The 19,768-nt window shown below is 42.2% G+C and overlaps 1 protein-coding gene across 1 annotated transcript in view; it reads right to left on the bottom strand.

The window, feature by feature from the left end:
* Window positions 1–19,768, bottom strand: part of DNAH12 (dynein axonemal heavy chain 12) — an 86,620-nt gene that overhangs the window by 46,809 nt on the left and 20,043 nt on the right. The window contains 14 exon segments of the mRNA XM_075574834.1: window positions 194–374; window positions 2,073–2,182; window positions 3,477–3,596; window positions 3,764–4,009; window positions 5,884–6,123; window positions 7,072–7,224; window positions 9,271–9,443; window positions 9,691–9,847; window positions 10,571–10,690; window positions 11,726–12,008; window positions 13,416–13,537; window positions 14,381–14,575; window positions 17,618–17,818; window positions 19,260–19,445. Of these exon segments, the coding sequence (XP_075430949.1) occupies window positions 194–374; window positions 2,073–2,182; window positions 3,477–3,596; window positions 3,764–4,009; window positions 5,884–6,123; window positions 7,072–7,224; window positions 9,271–9,443; window positions 9,691–9,847; window positions 10,571–10,690; window positions 11,726–12,008; window positions 13,416–13,537; window positions 14,381–14,575; window positions 17,618–17,818; window positions 19,260–19,445 (2,487 nt within the window).

Genomic DNA, 19,768 nt, shown 5'->3' with positions numbered 1-19,768 from the left:
TAGAAGTTACTTAGCCTCCATGTTGAGCCATTGCCTTGGATAAAACATTGAACTTAGATGATGTTACAAAATATCATTATGTCATACAATCAAAATGATGGGAATGTTTTCATCCATGCCTGTTGTTGGAACACTGGTTGGTTTCGATTCATAAATATAATATGATTGGATTTGATGAAACAAACATTAATACCTCATGTGATACCGCATCAAATTGTCCAAAAAGCTGTCCCATGGTGATGGATTTAGGATTCACCGTCCTAAAGATAACTTTGTCTTCCTCACACCCTCGTTCATGCATGAGAGAAAGTGTATCGGCCAGGACATGGAGGACCTTTGTTTTGCCAGAAAACGGCTCTCCCACCAACATAAACCTATGCAACAAAAAGAATACGCAGCTATATAAAGGAACTGTACGATCACAACATACCAAAAATTACTGCCTTTTAAAAATCCCAACATTCACGCCAGATATTAATTAAACATATAACTGAATATCCTGTTTCTCAAAACTCCCATTGCAGATATATATCCTCACCTTCCCTGAACTAGGCAGATAACAGGGATTCTGCTTTGCTAGTTGCTTCTATTACACCGTGTGACCATTCCAGGTCTGGTTTACACAAGTCAATGGCACTACAGTAATCACAACTGGTGCAAAATATCTTAAAGCACTGGCGTAAAGTAAAGCAAAATCTACAAGAGGCATATAGAGGCTCCATTCCACATCGGGCTGAGCTAGTAACTGTGATATGTGAATTAGGTCAAAAGTAGTTGATCGACCAATTTTTTGTTACATTCATACAGACACAAACACACACACACACAGTCAGTAGCGGATGGAAAAAAAATGGCGCCCTTAGGCACTTACCTGATGCCGCTGTTCCGAAGGCAACGTGACATCACGTGCTTGCCAAATGCGCATGCGCAGAAGCGGGCAGCTCGGCTCGCCCATGCGCAGAGGCAGCCAGCTCCGCTCACACACACGCGGAAGCGGCCAGCGCCGCTCGCGCATTCGCTTCTGGAGGCAAGCCGGCATGCCGCCTCCGCATTCTGCCGCCCCCAAAATTCTGCTACCTTAGGACTGGGTCTATTGGGCCTAATGGGAAATCTGCTGCTGCACACATTCTTAGCAAGCTCAAAACCCAGACCCATAATATTATGTATTTATTTGTGTCAACCGGAGTGCTGCTGGGAAAATGACCTCAGGTGTACTACAATAAACGGTTCAAGCCTGCAAGACATAGAATAAAGTTGCTGGTGTAGGACCTGCTGGTAGTGTCGCCTTGACATGGGTGCCGGCTTGTAATTTTTTGGCCAAAGCATTCAGCTAAGTGACCCACACTTATGAGAAGGAAAATTATAGAAAAAACATAGTAACATACTAAATACAGCTCAACCCCGTTATAGTGCGATCCGCTACAATACAGATCCGCTTATAACGCGGTCTCAGCGTGGCTCCCATTAAAAAAAAAATATTTTTAAAACAAAATGGCCGCCGCGATCAGGGGTTCCGCGAGGATTTACCTGCATCTGCAGCTCTCTCCCTGCTTCATCAGCTTCGGGCGAGTATGTGTGTGTTTTGTTTAAATAGGGCTCTTGTTGCCTGGCCTTTCCCCTATGACTTTTGACACCCAAAGTCTACATCTCCCAGAATGCTGGCTGCCTGACAGAGCCTTGTGATTTGTTATTAAAGTTTGCCCCCCCCAAAAATAAAAAATTGTAAACCGATCCCAGTTATAACGTGTTCTCATTATGTGGACCCCGAGTACCGCGTTATAACGGGGTTCAGCTGTAATTTGAGATATTGGATGTACAGTGGGGCTTCTTTGCTTATTGTAGTATACATAGATGCACGCTATTTTTTTAAAGTTTACGGTTCATTGACAATCTCATCAGCTGTGAGCAATATACAAGCGTTCATGCTTAAGGGTAGCCATAGGATCAAGAAACAGATAAGGCCAAAAAAAAAGACAGCGAAAAGGGTAGGGCACACTTGCAAAAATCCCCTCCTTTATCCTAAATGGAATGTAAAAAAATCTATTAGGGTAAGAAACTTGGTGTAACCTCACCCGTGTCTCACGATCATCATTTCATAGGTCTGTATCATCTTCTCTAGAAATGCCGTCACTGGCTGGACATTATGTTTGCCGCAACATTCATGAGCGCATTCCAAGAAAACCTATACAAGTGTAAACAACAAGAGAATATACATGTGCAACATGCATGTGCCAATATTGTGATAGTAGGCGAAACCATTTTTTTATTGGAACTAACAGAATATATTTTAAAGACGAGCTTTCAAGAGAAATGCTGCTTGACATGAAGAAGAGAGCTTTACTCTGGAAAGTCTGTCTTTAAATTATATTAGAGGGTAAACAGGAGGATAATATTGAAATGCTGCACTCTGATTGCTCAAAATTTGGGGCATTAGTAGTCCGTAATGCCCGGAATTTTTGCCATCTCGCCAATCAGCTGCAGCATTTTACTATTGCCCTCCTGGCCTACCGTAATATCTCTCCCCTCCCCCCCTCTATTCTCTCCGATGGGGGGTGGGGGGACGGAGTGGGTTGGGGGAGGAACGGAGTGGGTTGGGGGGGAAGGGAGAGATATTACAGTAGGCCAGGAGGGCAATAGTAAAGGCCCCAGAAGGACAGAATTGAAATTTTGCAGTCGAAAATTCCTGGCATTATGACTATTAACCCCCCGAGTGCCGCGGCCCCTCCGGCACTCGCGATCACGTGACGGCTCTTCAAAGGGGTCACGTGATCACGCCGTCACGGACAACAAAATGGAAGGGGAGGAGTCATCCTCCTTCCGTCCACCATCACTTCAGATCCTGCGTCCTGAGCTCCCTAAAAACACAGCATTTTTGTGGGACGTGGTTTCTACTTAAAGTGCGCCCAGGGTGCCAGACCCCGTGACATAGTAGCCATGACCCAGGGCACACAAAGGGTTAACGTGCAAGATTTGGACCAATTTTGAGCCTTTGCCTCAGGCCTGCAGTGCTAATGCCGCCCTGCTGGGATTATTACTTAACTCTGTTAGTCCGAATTAAAAAGGTATTCCCAACAATTAAAGCTCTCATTGGTTTATTTTGCTGCAATATTAAGCCATTTATTTATTAACTAATACTAAACCATTAATTTATTAACTAATTCTAAACCATTTATTTATTAACTCATTCTAAACCATTTATTTATTAACCAATACTAAACCATTTATTTATTAACCAGTACTAAACCACTTATTGCTAAAGAAGCCTTGAATGTATTGCCCTGCAGTGCAGTATGGATCACTCTAGTAGCAAATCAATTAACACATTATTTACACGTTTACGTTTCTTTACCTTACCTGTGCATCCGGGATTTTGTATAAATAATCAGGTATATCTCTTTTTGTCAACATAAAACACACACAAAAATTATTAGCAAGACAGCGTGGGAAGCCACAATGCTGCTGAGGAAGCCTGTTACCTTGTAGTCTGCTTCTGGAAGATGAACACCCGGAAACAGGTCACTGGTGATCCCATTAAACAGGGGAATATCATGCGACAAAAACTTGGGCTCATTTACATCCTTAATGGAGCGAAGAAGCTAAATGATGGCAAAAGGTAGAGATATAAGACATGTAATATAAAATAAGGCATATAGATGTCAAACAGAAAGTCTAAGTACCAGGAAACGAAAGAATTTACTCAGTAACATATGTATCTCGTTTTTGCATATGACTAATTAAAGAAAAATATTAGTGGAAAACTCACAAGTATATCTTCATTTTCCTTTGGGAATTTCAATTTCAAGTTGCCAGCTGCCACTAACACCGCCTTGACTGCCCGCATGCCGTAGTCATAATGGAACTGAGAAGAAAGCTGCTCTGAACATAGTCTGTAGGTCATCACAATCTTCACGGAGAGCGGCTTAGCATGAAGGAACCCGTAAGAGTAGAGGGAGATCTCAGCTATAAGGGCATAGTTGGGAACCATCATGGCCACAGTGCGAAAAAGAACCTGAAACGCAAAATTACAGGAAACACTGAGCCAAGCGCAAAACCAACAGAGAATGTGACACATTATAATGGATGTATATTCCACATAATACTTGAGAAAACAGACATAGTCGTGGCAGTTATTTATTTATTTCAATTCGGTACTAAGGGAATGTGCATCTTGTTTTTATCAGCGTGCTGGGATAAAACAAACACAATATACTGATTGCAAAGACACTAGAAGGTTGCAGAATATGAGAGTGACAGAACAGGGGAAGTTGCAAAACTGAGGGAATTAGCTTTTTTGGGATTCAATCTATTTATGGAGCACACTTGAGTCACATAGTTACATAGTTACATAGTTACATAGTAGATGAGGTTGAAAAAAGACGTACGCCCATCAAGTTCAACCTATGCTAAATTTAGACAGCAGATACTTTATCCTATATCTATACTTACTTACAGAGAGACATTACAGAGTCACAGAGACATTACACATCCCCTCTTTAAAAGAAAACAATCTCTTTCATTTATAGCTGCAAATGTCTTACCTGACAATTGTGTGCTATATAAATTGTAAAAACAAACATTTTATGTCAATGAAAAATATATGAGGTAAATCTCTAGAGCCGACGTTCCCAGCGCCCGTCCCCTGGGACCACTAACACGTTCCCAGCGCCCGTCCCCTGCGACCACTAACACGTTCCCAGCGCCCGTCCCCTGGGACCACTAACACGTTCCCAGCGCCCGTTCCCTGGGACCACTAACACGTTCCCAGCGCCCGTCCCCTGGGACCACTAACACGTTCCCAGCGCCCGTCCCCTGGGACAACTAACACGTTCCCAGCGCCCGTCCCCTGGGACAACTAACACGTTCCCAGCGCCCGTCCCCTGGGACCACTAACACGTTCCCAGCGCCCGTCCCCTGGGACCACTAACACGTTCCCAGCGCCCGTCCCCTGGGACCACTAACACGTTCCCAGCGCCCGTCCCCTGGGACCACTAACAGAGCAGGTTCTAAAGCAGCAGTCCAAGCTGCCGTTTCCCTTCCCCCCCCCCCCTTGAATATGTGCATTAATACAATCCACACAGTGATAATTAATTATTTAAGTTGTAGATCGATTCGTTCTCCTGTGATCGATCAGCGAAGATTCGGCTCGGGCTTCCCTAAATGGCTGTCAGTGCAGCAGAAGAGGACCAAAGATGCAAAGTTCTGTGGGGAAGATCATGTGACCAGGCAGTCACTAGATACAATTGGCGCACTGCTAGAGAGGGGGCAGGGCTCAAAAAGGGGTGTGCGAGAGCCTGTTTCAGAAGAGGAAGGGGATGTGACTTTGTAAATGTTTGCTATAGAAATATAAAATGCTTGTTACATTATAATACATTAAAAATGTCATTCAGTTGTTTAAAAAAAATGTTACAAGTATTTTCTCATAGTACAGAACTGATTTATTAAAAAAAGAAACATGTAAGATATTGCTTGGTCTGCAGCTTTAAGGCTGACCTCTCCGTAGTACAGGGGGCCCAATAATTTCGACTGACCCCCTGTGCTCAAGCCGCGAAATGCTTAAAACCTGCACTGTTAGTGGTCATTGAGGACTAGGGATGAGACCCTCTGCAATATAGCACAGTAACCATTACTATATGATATTAGCTACTATTGTATGATACCTTAATTCAGTTAAAAACACTTATTTTGTTTTGATGACAATGTTTATGTTCAGCTACCATACATAAGAGATATGAATAATGCATGTCACAGTACTGGAAATAAGATGTATATATGCTGTATTTTCACAAAAATAAAAATACAAGTTATATAAAAAAAAAAAAAAAACACTTATTTTGAAACAGAGTATGTGTTACCGTATGCGAGCTATTACCTCAAACATATTACCTTGAGGTTATCTGGCAGTTCAGAACGGCCGGCATAACCGGGATTCATGGTGATGGCTACAAAGCAGTTTGGGTTGAGCTTCAGCTCAGTCCCTTCAAAGTTGAATACGTCCATCTTCATCTGGATGGCTCTCTGGATGCAGAGGATCTGCTGGGCCACTACAGACAGCACCTCCAATTCGATACGGTTAAACTCATCAAAACAGGCCCAAGCCCCCGAGGATGCCAAGCCTTTGAAAAACTACAGGAAACAAAAACAAAAAAAAAAAACCACATAGGGAGTGATTTCATTGTGTAATGTTAATTCTATTATATTCCTTGTCATTAATGGTTCTCTGTTGGGTATAATCCATAAAGAAATCTAAAATAGGGCGTATATAATACACTTACCAGAACTCCCTCCTACTGTCTCTGTACGTTCTCCCTACCTACCAATTAGATTGTAAGCTCCTCGGGGCAGGGACTCCTCTTCCTTAATGTTACTTTTATGTCTGAAGCACTTATTCCCATGATCTGTTATTTATATTATTTGTTATTTATATGATTACCACATGTATTACTGCTGTGAAGCGCTATGTACATTAGTGGCGCTATATAAATAAAGACATACAATACAATAATACAATTTGCAGTGCTTGTTTAGATCTTTAATGCTCAATTTACCTTATGGATTCCATAAAACGTTAATTCAGTAATGATAAGGAAAGGATCTAGAGAAGAGAATATTTTCTACAAAGCTAACTGGATTAAATATCGGAGGCCTTGTAAAAATACATAGCATATTGTAAACCAATATGTACGGTCTGCTTTTAAATAGTAACACACGGGATAAGCCAGAAATGGGTACTGTGACTACAACATGAGACTTACAATTAGAAGAAATGGTAGATTTAAAGAGCTTTAAAATCTTCAAAAGAAAACAAAGTTACTTTAATTGTTACTTTTCCGTATCTTTACTTTCATTTCTGGACAGTTTGCTTTCTCGCGGAGGTGCTCTGTCAGCACGCTCAGGGGTAGATACGCGGAGGTGCTCTGTCAGCACGCTCAGGGGTAGATACGCGGAGGTGCTCTGTCAGCACGCTCAGGGGTAGATACGCGGAGGTGCTCTGTCAGCACGCTCAGGGGTAGATACGCGGAGGTGCTCTGTCAGCACGCTCAGGGGTAGATACGTGAGTTACTCGTGCAGTACCTTTGACATGGCTATGTAATCAAGACCGTCAGAGCAGTTGAAAACCACACACTGCACAGCGAGAGCTTTGGCCAAGTCCTTGGTGGTCTCTGTTTTTCCTGTGCCCGCAGGACCCTCAGGGGCTCCCCCGAGACTTAGAAAAAAGGCTCCAATCTAACAAAGAAATACAGAGGGCTTTAATATGAACAACATACATGGAAACAGCACACACGCTCAGGTAGCTACTGAATACACAGATAGATGCTTTGCATGAAGAACTGATCAATCTCAGTCTTATTTTTTTTTTTTACAGAGCTAATCACTGCAGGGCTAGAGAGACCCGAGGAGCATCCATGGAAATTGTGTGTGTTCTTTCCCCCAAACAATTTGTATTTGTGTTTCAGTTATATTCAGGGCAGGGGGTGGATACAGAACAAAAAAAAAGGGTGAGAGGGGGATAATAGAACCAACATAATTAAATCGACAGTACACTGATATATTATTATTATATACCTATATAGTATCTATATTTAGTAGGATAGCAATATATATATATATATATATATATATATATATATATATATATATAATCCACAGAAGCAGCCGGCACTCCACTTGCAAGTAGAAAAAATTGGGTGCTTGTCCCATAAAGCAATAATAAACCATGCGATACCGTTTGAAGCACGAGATCAGGAGACAGCACTCTGGTAAGTTTGATCACAAGTTTTTGTATATATTCAGCACTCAATAGGTTAAGATGTTTTCAATTAGTTTTCTCATAAGGAATCTTGTGGGTAGTTTGAAACTAATAGTACACAATGTTACTGGTATCAGGGACAACTTGAAATCAAGCAGTATGACACACATTGTAATGATAAGACTTGTTTTTGTAAATTCCTAATGTTCTTAAAATAAGGTACAATAACAGAAAAACAAGTACATCATTTAGTTGGCCAAAGCGAGTTAGCTGAGACAGTGATTTATATCTCTTTGATCTAAGGGTATAAAAAGTAGGCATAAGCCCCTGCCTTCTTAGATACTTGCTACTATTTTGTATGTGGTGTCCTAGCTAAATTACCGAGCTAATTAAAAAAATAAAGACAGCTGATTTGAACTGCAAACCTGATTCCTGAATATTACATTGTCGAAGTTTTTCTAACATATACAACAGCAATAATACAAAATAACAGTAGAAATAATACTTAACAGTAATAATAATAAAAAAATATATACTGTATATATATATATATATATATATATATATATATGGGATATGGGGGGGGGGGTGGCAAGAGACACTAGTGGTAGTAGTCCTAGTAATTTTTCTGGACCTCACATTGGACTTTGATTTGTAACCTTGGAATGTTCTATAAAAACCTGCTCTAAATTTTTTATATCTTTACATTTTTATATCTTCAATTCTCAATGTATCTTCTGGGAAAGCCCTTATCCATGGATTCCAGATCTTTTCGCAGAGTTGTTTATAAATGCCGCGAGTTTCCCCATTTCTAGAACATGCTGAGCTTTTCCCTAAAAGATCTGGTATATTGTCTGCTTCCATTGAAGTCCTATTGTACATCTCGCTGCTGTCAGAAGATGTGCAATTCATTTGTGGAGATTGTGTTTTAAAGACATGAATACAGGTTCTCCAGGTTCCACCAGCGTGCTGCCGCCCTGCTCAGATGAGACCTAAGGTAATGCCAAGTGTAGTGTTAATTATGTCAGCTCTAATGGAGTAACAACGGAGGGACAGGGAGCGGTGAGTAAGGGGGTATGATACACTTTATTGGACCAACAACTAGTTCATATTTTACAAGATTCCGAACCGCTCAGGGTCCTTCATCAGGTCCTATCCCCAACCTGGGAGGTTCCAACCTTGTAACATATCAACTACTTGTTGGTCCAGTAAAAGGCATCATACCCGCTACTCCCTCTCCCTCCTGTGTTATTGCGTGGAAGAAATTATCAACACGGCCCCCCACCCTTCTTTGCCATTCTAATGGTGGCTGCAATGTGTCACTCTGCAACGTGTTGTTCGCTTCTCCAGCACCGAGGTGTTAATTGCTGACTTCTCAGCTTAGACTTTCATTGAGGTTGCGATGAACCAAAGCTATTTGTATCGCTTCACAAAACCACCCAAAACTACTCCGGGGAACCAGCGTTTCTTTCGGTTTGACCAAACTGGAACTCTTAAAAGGGAGAAGCAGATGAGCAACGTACCAAAGTGCGGTAACATCTGTCTGTGAGGGGAGTAATGACGAGCCGTGGGGAATTGCCCAGATACTCATAGGCGTATTTCACATCGCAGTTGATGATGCGCACACGAGCGTTCTCATTCTCCCAGTAATATCTCAGCTGGGCCAGCCACTGAAAGTCCGTCTCATGTGAAACTCCTAGGGAAGCAAAGGCATGATGTGAAACTCCGAACCCCGAGCAGGCCGCTCTGCAAGATATTAAATGTACGCTAAAAATCACCTGTAAAGGACAGAGATATATAAACTATTACTCTCACACAGCTCTGCTACTGCAAAGCAATGTTAGTAGATCGCAAAAGAAAATCTGAAAAAATTCCAGGTATTTCCATCTTACCCATGTGTGTTTTTTCTGATAATATAAGGAGAAAAACAAACCAAAACATGCCTTTTTCAATCATTTCCATGACAACATCTCGGGCGTGTACATCAATGGTGACTAACGCACCCAGCGTGGTTCGTGTTTGTTTAGACAATTTGCCTCTTACAAGTTCAACAATGTCGTTAAGCTGACGCTGCAGTTTCTCGGAGTAATTCTTTAAGCCCTAGATGAAATGAATTGTGACACAATTAACCAAAAACATGCACAAGAGCGCTCTGAATAGTAATGCGATTTCATTTAATTAGTAGTATATAGCCCTGTCTTTTGTTATATGTGATAAAAGTATAAATTGTGAGCACATTCACATGTCTCAGACAGGTCTGCAACCCTGCTTTTCCCCATTATCTCTTAGCATGCAGTGCTTCCGCTGCAGCCAGGGATTCTGGGAAATGACATGCAAATAAACACACAGTGTCACCTTTTTGCTTCAAATCCATTTTAACGTGGTTACATGTGCTAAAACCATAAAGAGTATGGGATTTGTATGGTATGGGGCTGCAGGAGGATACAGGCATACCCCGCATTAACGTAAGCAATGGGACCGGAGCATGTATGTAAAGTGAAAATGTACTTAAAGTGAAGCACTACCTTTTTTCCACTTATCGATGTATGTACTGTACTGCAATCATCATATAAGTGCATAACTGATGTAAATAACGCATGTGTAACAGGCCCTATAGTCTCCCCGCTTGTGCACAGCTTCGGTGCAGGTAGGGAGTTCAACTTTGCTGTTCAGAACGTGCTGACAGGCGCATGCGTGAGCTGCCGTTTGACTATTGGGCGATATGTACTTACTCGCGAGTGTACTTAAAGTGAGTGTCCTTAAAGCGGGGTATACCTGTATGGTTGTTCAGTTTAAGCACTGTATGAAAGAAGTGGGTCGTACCTCTGGCCCACTATGTAAAGCCTCATGCACTTCACTGGTCCAATACATCTGGGAGACGCAGAGCACCACCTGGCCTGGCCATTCCCTCACCCAGTCTTTCCTTGAAGTTTCAGGATAGGCCTAATGTGAGAGGAGAACAAAAGATACCATAATGGTTTACATTTAACAATGCAAAACCTCCTATTACTTAAAGAAGGAGGGCCCAAAGCATTTTGCCATAAGTTTGTCAGCGAATGAAGTACTGTGGTACAAAACGCGGATTACGTAGGAATGCTCGGCTTCTGGATCCGGTAGAGACTACTGTGGCGAGGTGGATATGCGGCCCATTTCGCCAGCTACCAGCGATTGTGCGACTTTTGGAAATTCCCGATTATCGGCGCTAAAGTTATTTTACTCACTTGTAAGTGTCGATGTTATCCTTCTATGCTACACAAACTTATTGTTTACTTACCTCAGTGCACTTCTGTTTCTCCCCTTTTCCTTGAGATCTGCAATAACTTAAAATGCTGATCCCTACTCTCAGCCGACATACCTCCCAATCCCTCTCTCCGTATAGAGACAAAAATACTGCTCTGAGGAAGGACAGTCATGTTTGTTAGTATTGTGGATAAAAAGCCCACATGGGAAAGTACCGCACTACGTGAAGACAAAAAGCGGGTGGCTATCTGGGAATGGTTGTGCTACTTTGAGTGCCATTTTCTCCAAGGAGAAGTGAAAAACATTCCCCAGCATCATTAAAAAGTACATCTTCTACATTGAGTACACAGGAGGCATGTTCTACACCCAACACCAAATGCTGTTTTATAGCAGCAATCCCCCCGTTTTGCATTTACATTTTTGAAACACTATTCCTAGCGCTGGGAAAAAATATTTACCTTTTTATGTGCCAGCAAAATGAAACCGTGGTCATCCAATAGCAAGCTGCCATGTCATGCTCTGATGACAGTGCGGCTTTCTATTGGCCCATCGGAGTGAGGCTTGGATAACCGTCGTATTGGTTTTCCAAAAGGGACATGGTCATTATCTTGAGAACCAGGGAGTAGCTGGGGATTAGAATAGCACCGTTCAGCTCTGCGGGGTTCCCCTGAACAGATTCTGGGTGGGAAAAACTATTCATTTAGGAGGAATCATTGGTTTAAATAAATAAAATCATACCATTCTTGACTGAGCTATAACATCATGTACGCTCCTCAACATGATGTCTTCCACTTGGATGAGCCACTTTTCCACGGCACCTCGAGCTTCTGACGTTGAAATGGTTTGAATTAGCTCCACCCTTTCCGCTTCCGTGCTATACATTGCTTTGATATCCAGATTGGGAAGGAACTCCAGTTTAGCAATGCCTTCAAAGCACTTCTTTAAATGTGGCTGAACTCGCTGGGGATCCTTGGTCTCTGACAAGATCTCGAGCATTTCGTCATTGGACAGGAAGAAAAAACTACAAATAAAAGATCAATAGCATTTCTATATACATCAACGTTTTACAATATAATATTCTACAGGTTCTTGTTTGAATGTTACTGCAGCTTAATAATTGTACATATACCCATCGTAGGGTTCCCAGGTATCCATTATTGAACAGGACTGTCCTGTATTTGGACACACTGATCAGTAAAATTAGAGGTAATTATGGCTGTGTATGTGTCTGGTATTACCTCTCTGGACATGAATGTGTATACCAGTATTATGTCTCTGGGCGTGTATGTGTATACCGGTATTATCTCTCTGGACATGTATGTGTATACAGTATTATGTCTCTGGGCGTGTATGTGTATACCGGTATTATCTCTCTGGACATGTATGTGTATACAGTATTATCTCTCTGGACATGTATGTGTATACCGGTATTACCTCTCTGGGCGTGTGTGTGTATACCGGTATTACCTCTCTGGGCGTGTATGTGTATACCGGTATTACCTCTCTGGGCGTGTATGTGTATACCGGTATTACCTCTCTGTGTGTGTATGTGTATACCGGTATTACCTCTCTGGGCGTGTATGTGTATACCGGTATTACCTCTCTGGGTGTGTATGTGTATACCAGTATTACCTCTCTGGGTGTGTATGTGTATACCGGTATTACCTCTCTGGGCGTGTATGTGTATACCAGTATTATCTCTCTGGGCGTGTATGTGTATACAGTATTATCTCTCTGGATATGTATGTGTATACCGGTATTACCTCTCTGGGCGTGTATGTGTATACCAGTATTACCTCTCTGGGCGTGTATGTGTATACCGGTATTACCTCTCTGGACATGTATGTGTATACCAGTATTACCTCTCTGGGCGTGTATGTGTATACCGGTATTACCTCTCTGGGCGTGTATGTGTATACCGGTATTACCTCTCTGGGCGTGTATGTGTATACCGGTATTACCTCTCTGGGCGTGTATGTGTATACCGGTATTACCTCTCTGGACATGTATGTGTATACCAGTATTACCTCTCTGGGCGTGTATGTGTATACCGGTATTACCTCTCTGGGCGTGTATGTGTATACAGTATTATCTCTCTGGACATGTATGTGTATACCGGTATTATCTCTCTGGATATAATGACCTGGCCGGCTTCGGGGCCCCAGGAGATTTCCCTGAGCAGGGAGAGAGCAGGGAGAGAGCAGGGCTGCTACTAGAGCGTATGGTGAAGTTCAGGAAATTCAGCTTTTCCGGTATTATTTAAATGTTACAAGACAATTTTGGATGTTTTCTATGTATTAATGTCACAGTGTTTTCTAATTATTATTATTAATAAGGTCCTGGTACACACACACACACACACACACACTCTGGCAGCGCTATGATTAGAAGTATTGAGACCCATAGGAAGAAAAAGCAGAAACCCTACCGCGGAAAGAAAAGCCTCTTCTTCTCTAGATAAGCATTCAAACCCTTCATGATTTTATCCAGGAGCACGTTGCCGTCCTGGAGCTTCACCAAAAGCCCTGTTAAGGATGTTGCATTGAGTACCTGGAATGTAGAAAAGTGAACAATATTTAACACATGCAGTGTAGACCAAAAACAGAGAAAGAAAGCACCTTTTTACAAAGTATTTTGTAGAGAAAGGAATCTGGCAGATAGTTAAGAAATCATGGGTCATAAGAACAATTAAGGCATAGAACCTTAAAATCGCAGGGGGAACTACAATCGGAGGGTCGTCACTTTTAATGTATTGATACCCTTATGCCAGCTAAGGGTGTACTACCATTAGCAGCCCTGCTTGTGACCATGTGATGGATATGTTTCTCAAGGGAGAAGAGAAACGCGAGAGTCTATCAATGCAGTGAGTGTTCCAAATAAGCAGAGCGTCAGTCATTGTAGGCGCTGCAGCAAACTCCAGAGGACTTCTTCATTTTCATGCGTAGCTATTCCCTTTGCTTGAACTTTCCGAAGCCGCACTTTAGTTCAGATTGCAAGCAAACAGTGTCCTAATAACACATTGTCGTGAACAAATCCCCGTGACACTGTGCGCCTCTTTCCCATCTTTCTGTGGTACAGAACCAACACTTTGCCATCTCAGTTCTCAACAGAAAGTGCACACTGTATGCTATCCAGAAGTCTTTCTGAATGGGGAAGACTGTATTGCATAGCTAAAGTGTGCCTGAAATGCTAGTTAAGGGCAAGACTAATGTACAATCATCTAGGAAGATGTAAAGCATGGTGCAAATAAGACATACTGTAAATATTTGAACAGTGATATAAAGGTGTCCTTTTAGTCCAAGACACCACCAAGCGCTGCTGGAAGCTAATTTTATATGCACATATCAATATGAACATGGAATAATTTGTGGTGCTCGATGCCACATTGATTACCTTTGGGTCCTTGGCACAATGTTTCATGATTTCCCTCCAGTTTCTATCTACCGTCTGGAAAAGACGTCCTTCTTCAGGCATTTGCTGCATGATGTCCTCGGAGGAAAAGATGGGCTCTAGGTAAAGCCACTGAGCTTGTACCTTCAGCCATTCATCAATAGTTTCTTGAATGTGAATCAGCTGTTCCTCCCGTTGCTTAAGGAAAGAGTAGTCACGATTTCAATTCAATGCCGAATAACAGACCTTTGTGAATATCACTAAACAGCAGGTAGTTAGGTACACACGTTAGTCACAGCGGTTTACTTGGAACATATAGCTTCAGAATGCAAAAAAAGGCCAGTATCTGACCAAAAAATGGATCGTACTATTTCAGGCCTTTAAAGTTAGAGCGTGTAAATGAATGCATAGTGCTTGTAAAATAACACCACGGTTCTCATTCAGACGCTTAATACAGAGAGTGTTTCGTTTGATCCAGTTTCCTAAATGTCATGCAGTGCAAGGCACAAATGTCTTTGGTCTTATGAGCAGGACATTGAAGAAACCGTTGGCTCTGGAAGGAAGGCCGGGCGGCCTCTGTAAGAACCTACAGCAATGGACATTCTACGCACAGGCTCAACCTAGCACAATTCTGCCACAACTCACACTGATACACACCTGCACCAGACAAATGGGGGAGCACAGTAAGAGAGAAAGTGTGTTTAAGGAAGGCAAATCTTAATTTCTTAGCTGGTGGCCAGTGTGGTGAAGTCACCCCAGTTGATTCACCTGCTAGAGGATGGACTCAGTGAAAAGGAAAATACATAAATGTATAGAAATATAAATCGCTTACACGGCCTTGTGCAAGTGCTATTACATCAAGGTATCTTTTGCTTCCGGCTCGTCCTTACGATGTGATTATCTTCTTGATTGTCGTCGTCTCGCACTGGTTCGTGGATGTTTCTCTACTTCTCACTGCAAACTTGGCTTCTTCCTACTCGAGGTCTCCCTCTCACAGAAAGAAAGCAGTTAAATCGATGTAAATAATATACAAGCATAGGCTGAGGTAAGGGGAGGTAATGGGAGAATTATAGGTTAATATCTATCACTCACACGGGCTAATGTGAGGGTCCTCACGTACAGATATCTTGAGATCAAAAAGTCTAAAGATGCTTTGCAATTGCCTCAAATAGACAGATCTGATGCAAAGCATCTTTAGACTCCATTTTGGGAGTCTCCTAGTGATTTATCACCAGAGACTTGGAAGAGGTAATATCAAGATATCTGTACGGGAGGACACTCACATTAGCCCGTGTGAGTGATAGATATTAACCTATAATTCTCCCATTACCTCCCCTTACCTCAGCCTATGCTTGTATATTATTTACATCGATTTAACTGCTTTCTTTCTGTGAGAGGGAGACCTCGAGTAGGAAGAAGCCAAGTTTGCAGTGAGAAGTAGAGAAACATCCACAAACCAGTGCGAGACGACGACAATCAAGAAGATAATCACATCGTAAGGACGAGCCGGAAGCAAAAGATACCTTGATGTAATAGCACTTACACAAGGCCGTGTAAGCGATTTATATTTCTATACATTTATGTATTTTCCCTTTCACTGAGTCCATCCTCTAGCTGGTGAATCAACTGGGGTGACTTCACCCCACTGGTCACCAGCTAAGAAATTAAGATTTGCCTTCTTTAAACACACTTTCTCTCTTACTGTGCTCCCCCATTTTGTCTGTGTTCCATTGCTACTAAGGGTCCTGGATAGATCCTGCTGGGGTCCGAGTCCCAGGAGGGCATCACAAGAAGACACGCATTCCAACAAGGCTGTATTACACCTTTATTCATTTACTGACTCACACCTACACCACATAGAGATGGCGCCCGGGTACTTTTCCACCTCATTGTATATACCTGCACCAGGCAGCATCTCTGTGTTCATCCTATTGGCGTGTATGTCTGCGTCCGTTTGTCACAAAACTAGGGATTGCTGGAGCGAGTGGGAGGAGTTAGGGGGGAGTTATATTTGCATATCGGCGCAAGTCTATGTATTAAGAAATGGACGGCTTGCGTTACTTTTCATGGCAGCTTTCTGCGTTGGTTTTCTTCGTCCCGTAAGTCATTTTTTTTGCCCAGCATGCACCAAATTCTACAACACTTCATAAATATGTCATGCTTTCGACAGGAAAAATGCTTTTTTTTAAATTGAACGCAAATGCGACAGCGCTCAACATTTTCCAGATACATCACCGCGACATATTGTAAGTAATACCCTGGGCGTTTCGGAGCATAAAACATCGACATCGTCAGGTGCCGGAGCTCACCCCTCACTGTAACACATTGTTCCAATGCCCCTGTTTTAAAAAATATATATTTAGTACTTCAGCAGGAGAGGCCAACTCCAGTGCTCAAAGGCCACCAACAGGTCAGGTTTTCAGGATATCCATGCTTCAGCACAGGTGGCTCAATCAGTGGCACAGTCGAAGAAGGGACTGATTGAACCACCTGTGCTGAATCAGGAATACCCTGAAAACCCGACCTGTTGGTAGCCCATGAGGACTGGAGTTGGCCACCCCTGCTCTGCCGTTCTAAACACAGTTTATTTCTATGTACTCTTTGTAAAAATGACTCTGCTCAACGCGAATAAGAAGCAGCAGAGCGGGAGCAGAGTGGGAGCTGAGCGAGAACATATTCCTTTTTCATACAAATAAATTCCTAACAATCTATTATGTATGTAAGTATGTATATCTTTATTTATATAATGCCACCCAGGTACATAGCGCCTCACAGCAGTAATACACGGGACGTAATAATATAACACATAGAGGGAATTATAATTAGGAATATGCATAGCAAAGGCGCTAAAAATATCTATTTCACATGTGGAAAACGGACCTTTATTTTTAGTACTAACAAAGTCATATTCTTCTTTTTTTTTATTCAGACATAGGGGCTTATTCTGTAAGGTGTGATAAGCACAAGCGACCTGTTATCACATGACGTTTATGGGGCTTTTCCTGCGATATCACGTCACCTGCTCTCATCCCACTGTGCGGAGTAAGGCCGTAGATTACAGAGGCACCTTTATAAAATAAGACCTGATGTTTTCGCCAAACCCGTTACACAATATAGTTGACATCTGTTAATATACATTGATACATTGTTTAAACCCGTGGTTGTCACGGTGTCGCCGAGAAGGCGATCTTCTCTTTCCATTGAAGGGAACTTGATATGTGTAACGGATATTGTATGTACCTTAATTTCTTTCTCAAATGGTTTAATGAAAGGGGATCCCCGCATCGTCTGAGTCTTTACAATTTGGTCATCGAGAGTGGTCTGGATTTCATCCACCGCTGACAGAATAGAGACGCCAGACTCTCTATATGCGCTTGTACTGAAGGAAATGGAATCCCAGATTTCCAACATGCTCTGCATCGCCTTCTCAAGTGAGAATTCCTGTTTGGGGGGTTAGGAAGACATGTACCCAATACAACACTTACATTACACACAATGGGGTCGGGATCTATGTATCAAGGCAATTTTGACGCAAAACTGGGGCATTTTCACCCTACACCTATGTATCAAAGTATTTTGCTCCAATTTTGCCCCGTCTGCCCGAGCTTGCACCTTGGGGAGAGCCATTAGGAGGAACCTCATGGTGCACAGATTATAATGAGATATATCACATTCTGCGTCTCTTCCCCAGCTTGCACCTTGGGGAGAGTCAGTAGGAGTTGGGGGGAGTTACATGGTGCACAGATTATAATGAGATGCATCACATTCTGCGTCTCTCTTTGCCTTCTATATGCCCCAAAAATCAGATATATCAAATTGTACTAGCATATGACACAGCTCTGCTCCAAAAAAAAACCAGCTGTGTGTCTAAACACCCTTTTCTTGGCTGCCGTCTGCTGATGTCATGGGCATTCATTTCATGGTTTTCATTCCAGTCTTGTACAATAAAAGGTCTTTCCATGCTATCGTTTAGAAGTTGACCTCCAATGTCAGATATTTATATAACTGTAAGTATTCATAAATATAATTTCTAATAATATTATTTGTAGCATTAGTCTATTATTTAAAAAAAAAAAGCTTGACTGCTCTGACATCCAGGAGTCTGATAGGTACAAAAAAGGTAACATTCTTTAAAATCAGGGGATCTGTTCACAAAGTAACGAGCTATAACAGATTGGAATACATTGAAATCAAACTCTTGCATTAATGTTTTGCTAAATGAGACAATACTGAAAGAGCGATCTTGACGGGGGTGAGTGGGAAGACAGGATGAACATATCCATGACAACTCTGAGCTAATTCTAGTGTTGCTTTCCCCACAGTTCTCTGACAGGCATCTGTTGTAATAAAATAAGTCTTTTTTTTTCTTTTCATGTTGGTTAATTAAAGTGAAACATTTATTAATCCAGACTGCGCACTGCAGTGGACCCTAGCAAAATCCTTTTGTTTTTATCGTTGTTACGAAAAGCAGAATTTGAGTTAATTATTTTGGCCTGCGACATAACAGAGCATCAATTAGGTTATGAGTCTATGTAACAAAATTGTGTCCGTCGAACTCTATATAAACATCGCTACTCCACCGTAAGCATAATATGACTTATTTTTATTCAGCAGAAACACAATGTTTAGGGGGTCAACTGGAAAAAAGGGGACACACATGTTGTTGTGACACATGACTAGTTGTAGAAGTGATCCCTACATCAGCGTGTGTCTGCACCACAAATAAATCATCCCAGTGAGTACACACATTTATTGGATGACAGACACTTCCAGATATCTGGTTACACGAGTTTGCAAAGATATGTGCGTTTGTAAATACTGACCGGGGGATAATGATAGTAGCACATGGTCTCACCGAATCCTTCAGCCGCTTCCCTCTTACCTTGCTAGCTGCAGCACTTATTTGTTCAAAGTTGTCTAGGTAGGGAGTCAAATTCTGCTTCAAAACCTTCCTCAGAGTGGTCCCGGAGTTGGGGGTCAGGTCGTAGCTTACAATTTCCGACATTTGATGCCAATGCCGGGTCCGAATTCCTGGGTTACACAGAATGCTCACCAGCGGGATATTTTCCTGCAGGAGACACACATGCGACTGCCACATAGTATTTGGTTTCCCTTTCGTACGACCTTCACAATCAAGTGGCTCTCGGATTGACATGTTTTAACCTAAAAATATTATAATCTATAGCTCATCTTCAATATGCTGTGAAGCCTCTCCCCCCTGCTGCGGAAGATTTGAATCCTATTCACTTGAATCAAACTGAACTTTTCACCAGCATGGGGCCTTCTTATTCAGTATGCTGTGACGCTGCTTCCCAGTGATGGAGAACAGTGCAGCTCCTCCGAAATGAATGTGACCAACATATTGGTCACCCCTCCCACATGCAGCACTTA

This window comes from Ascaphus truei, chromosome 17, assembly GCF_040206685.1.
Source record: "Ascaphus truei isolate aAscTru1 chromosome 17, aAscTru1.hap1, whole genome shotgun sequence".
NCBI lineage: Eukaryota > Metazoa > Chordata > Amphibia > Anura > Ascaphidae > Ascaphus > Ascaphus truei.
The sequence above is the reverse complement of the archived record's forward strand: the minus strand, read 5'-3'. Positions and strand labels throughout refer to the sequence as shown.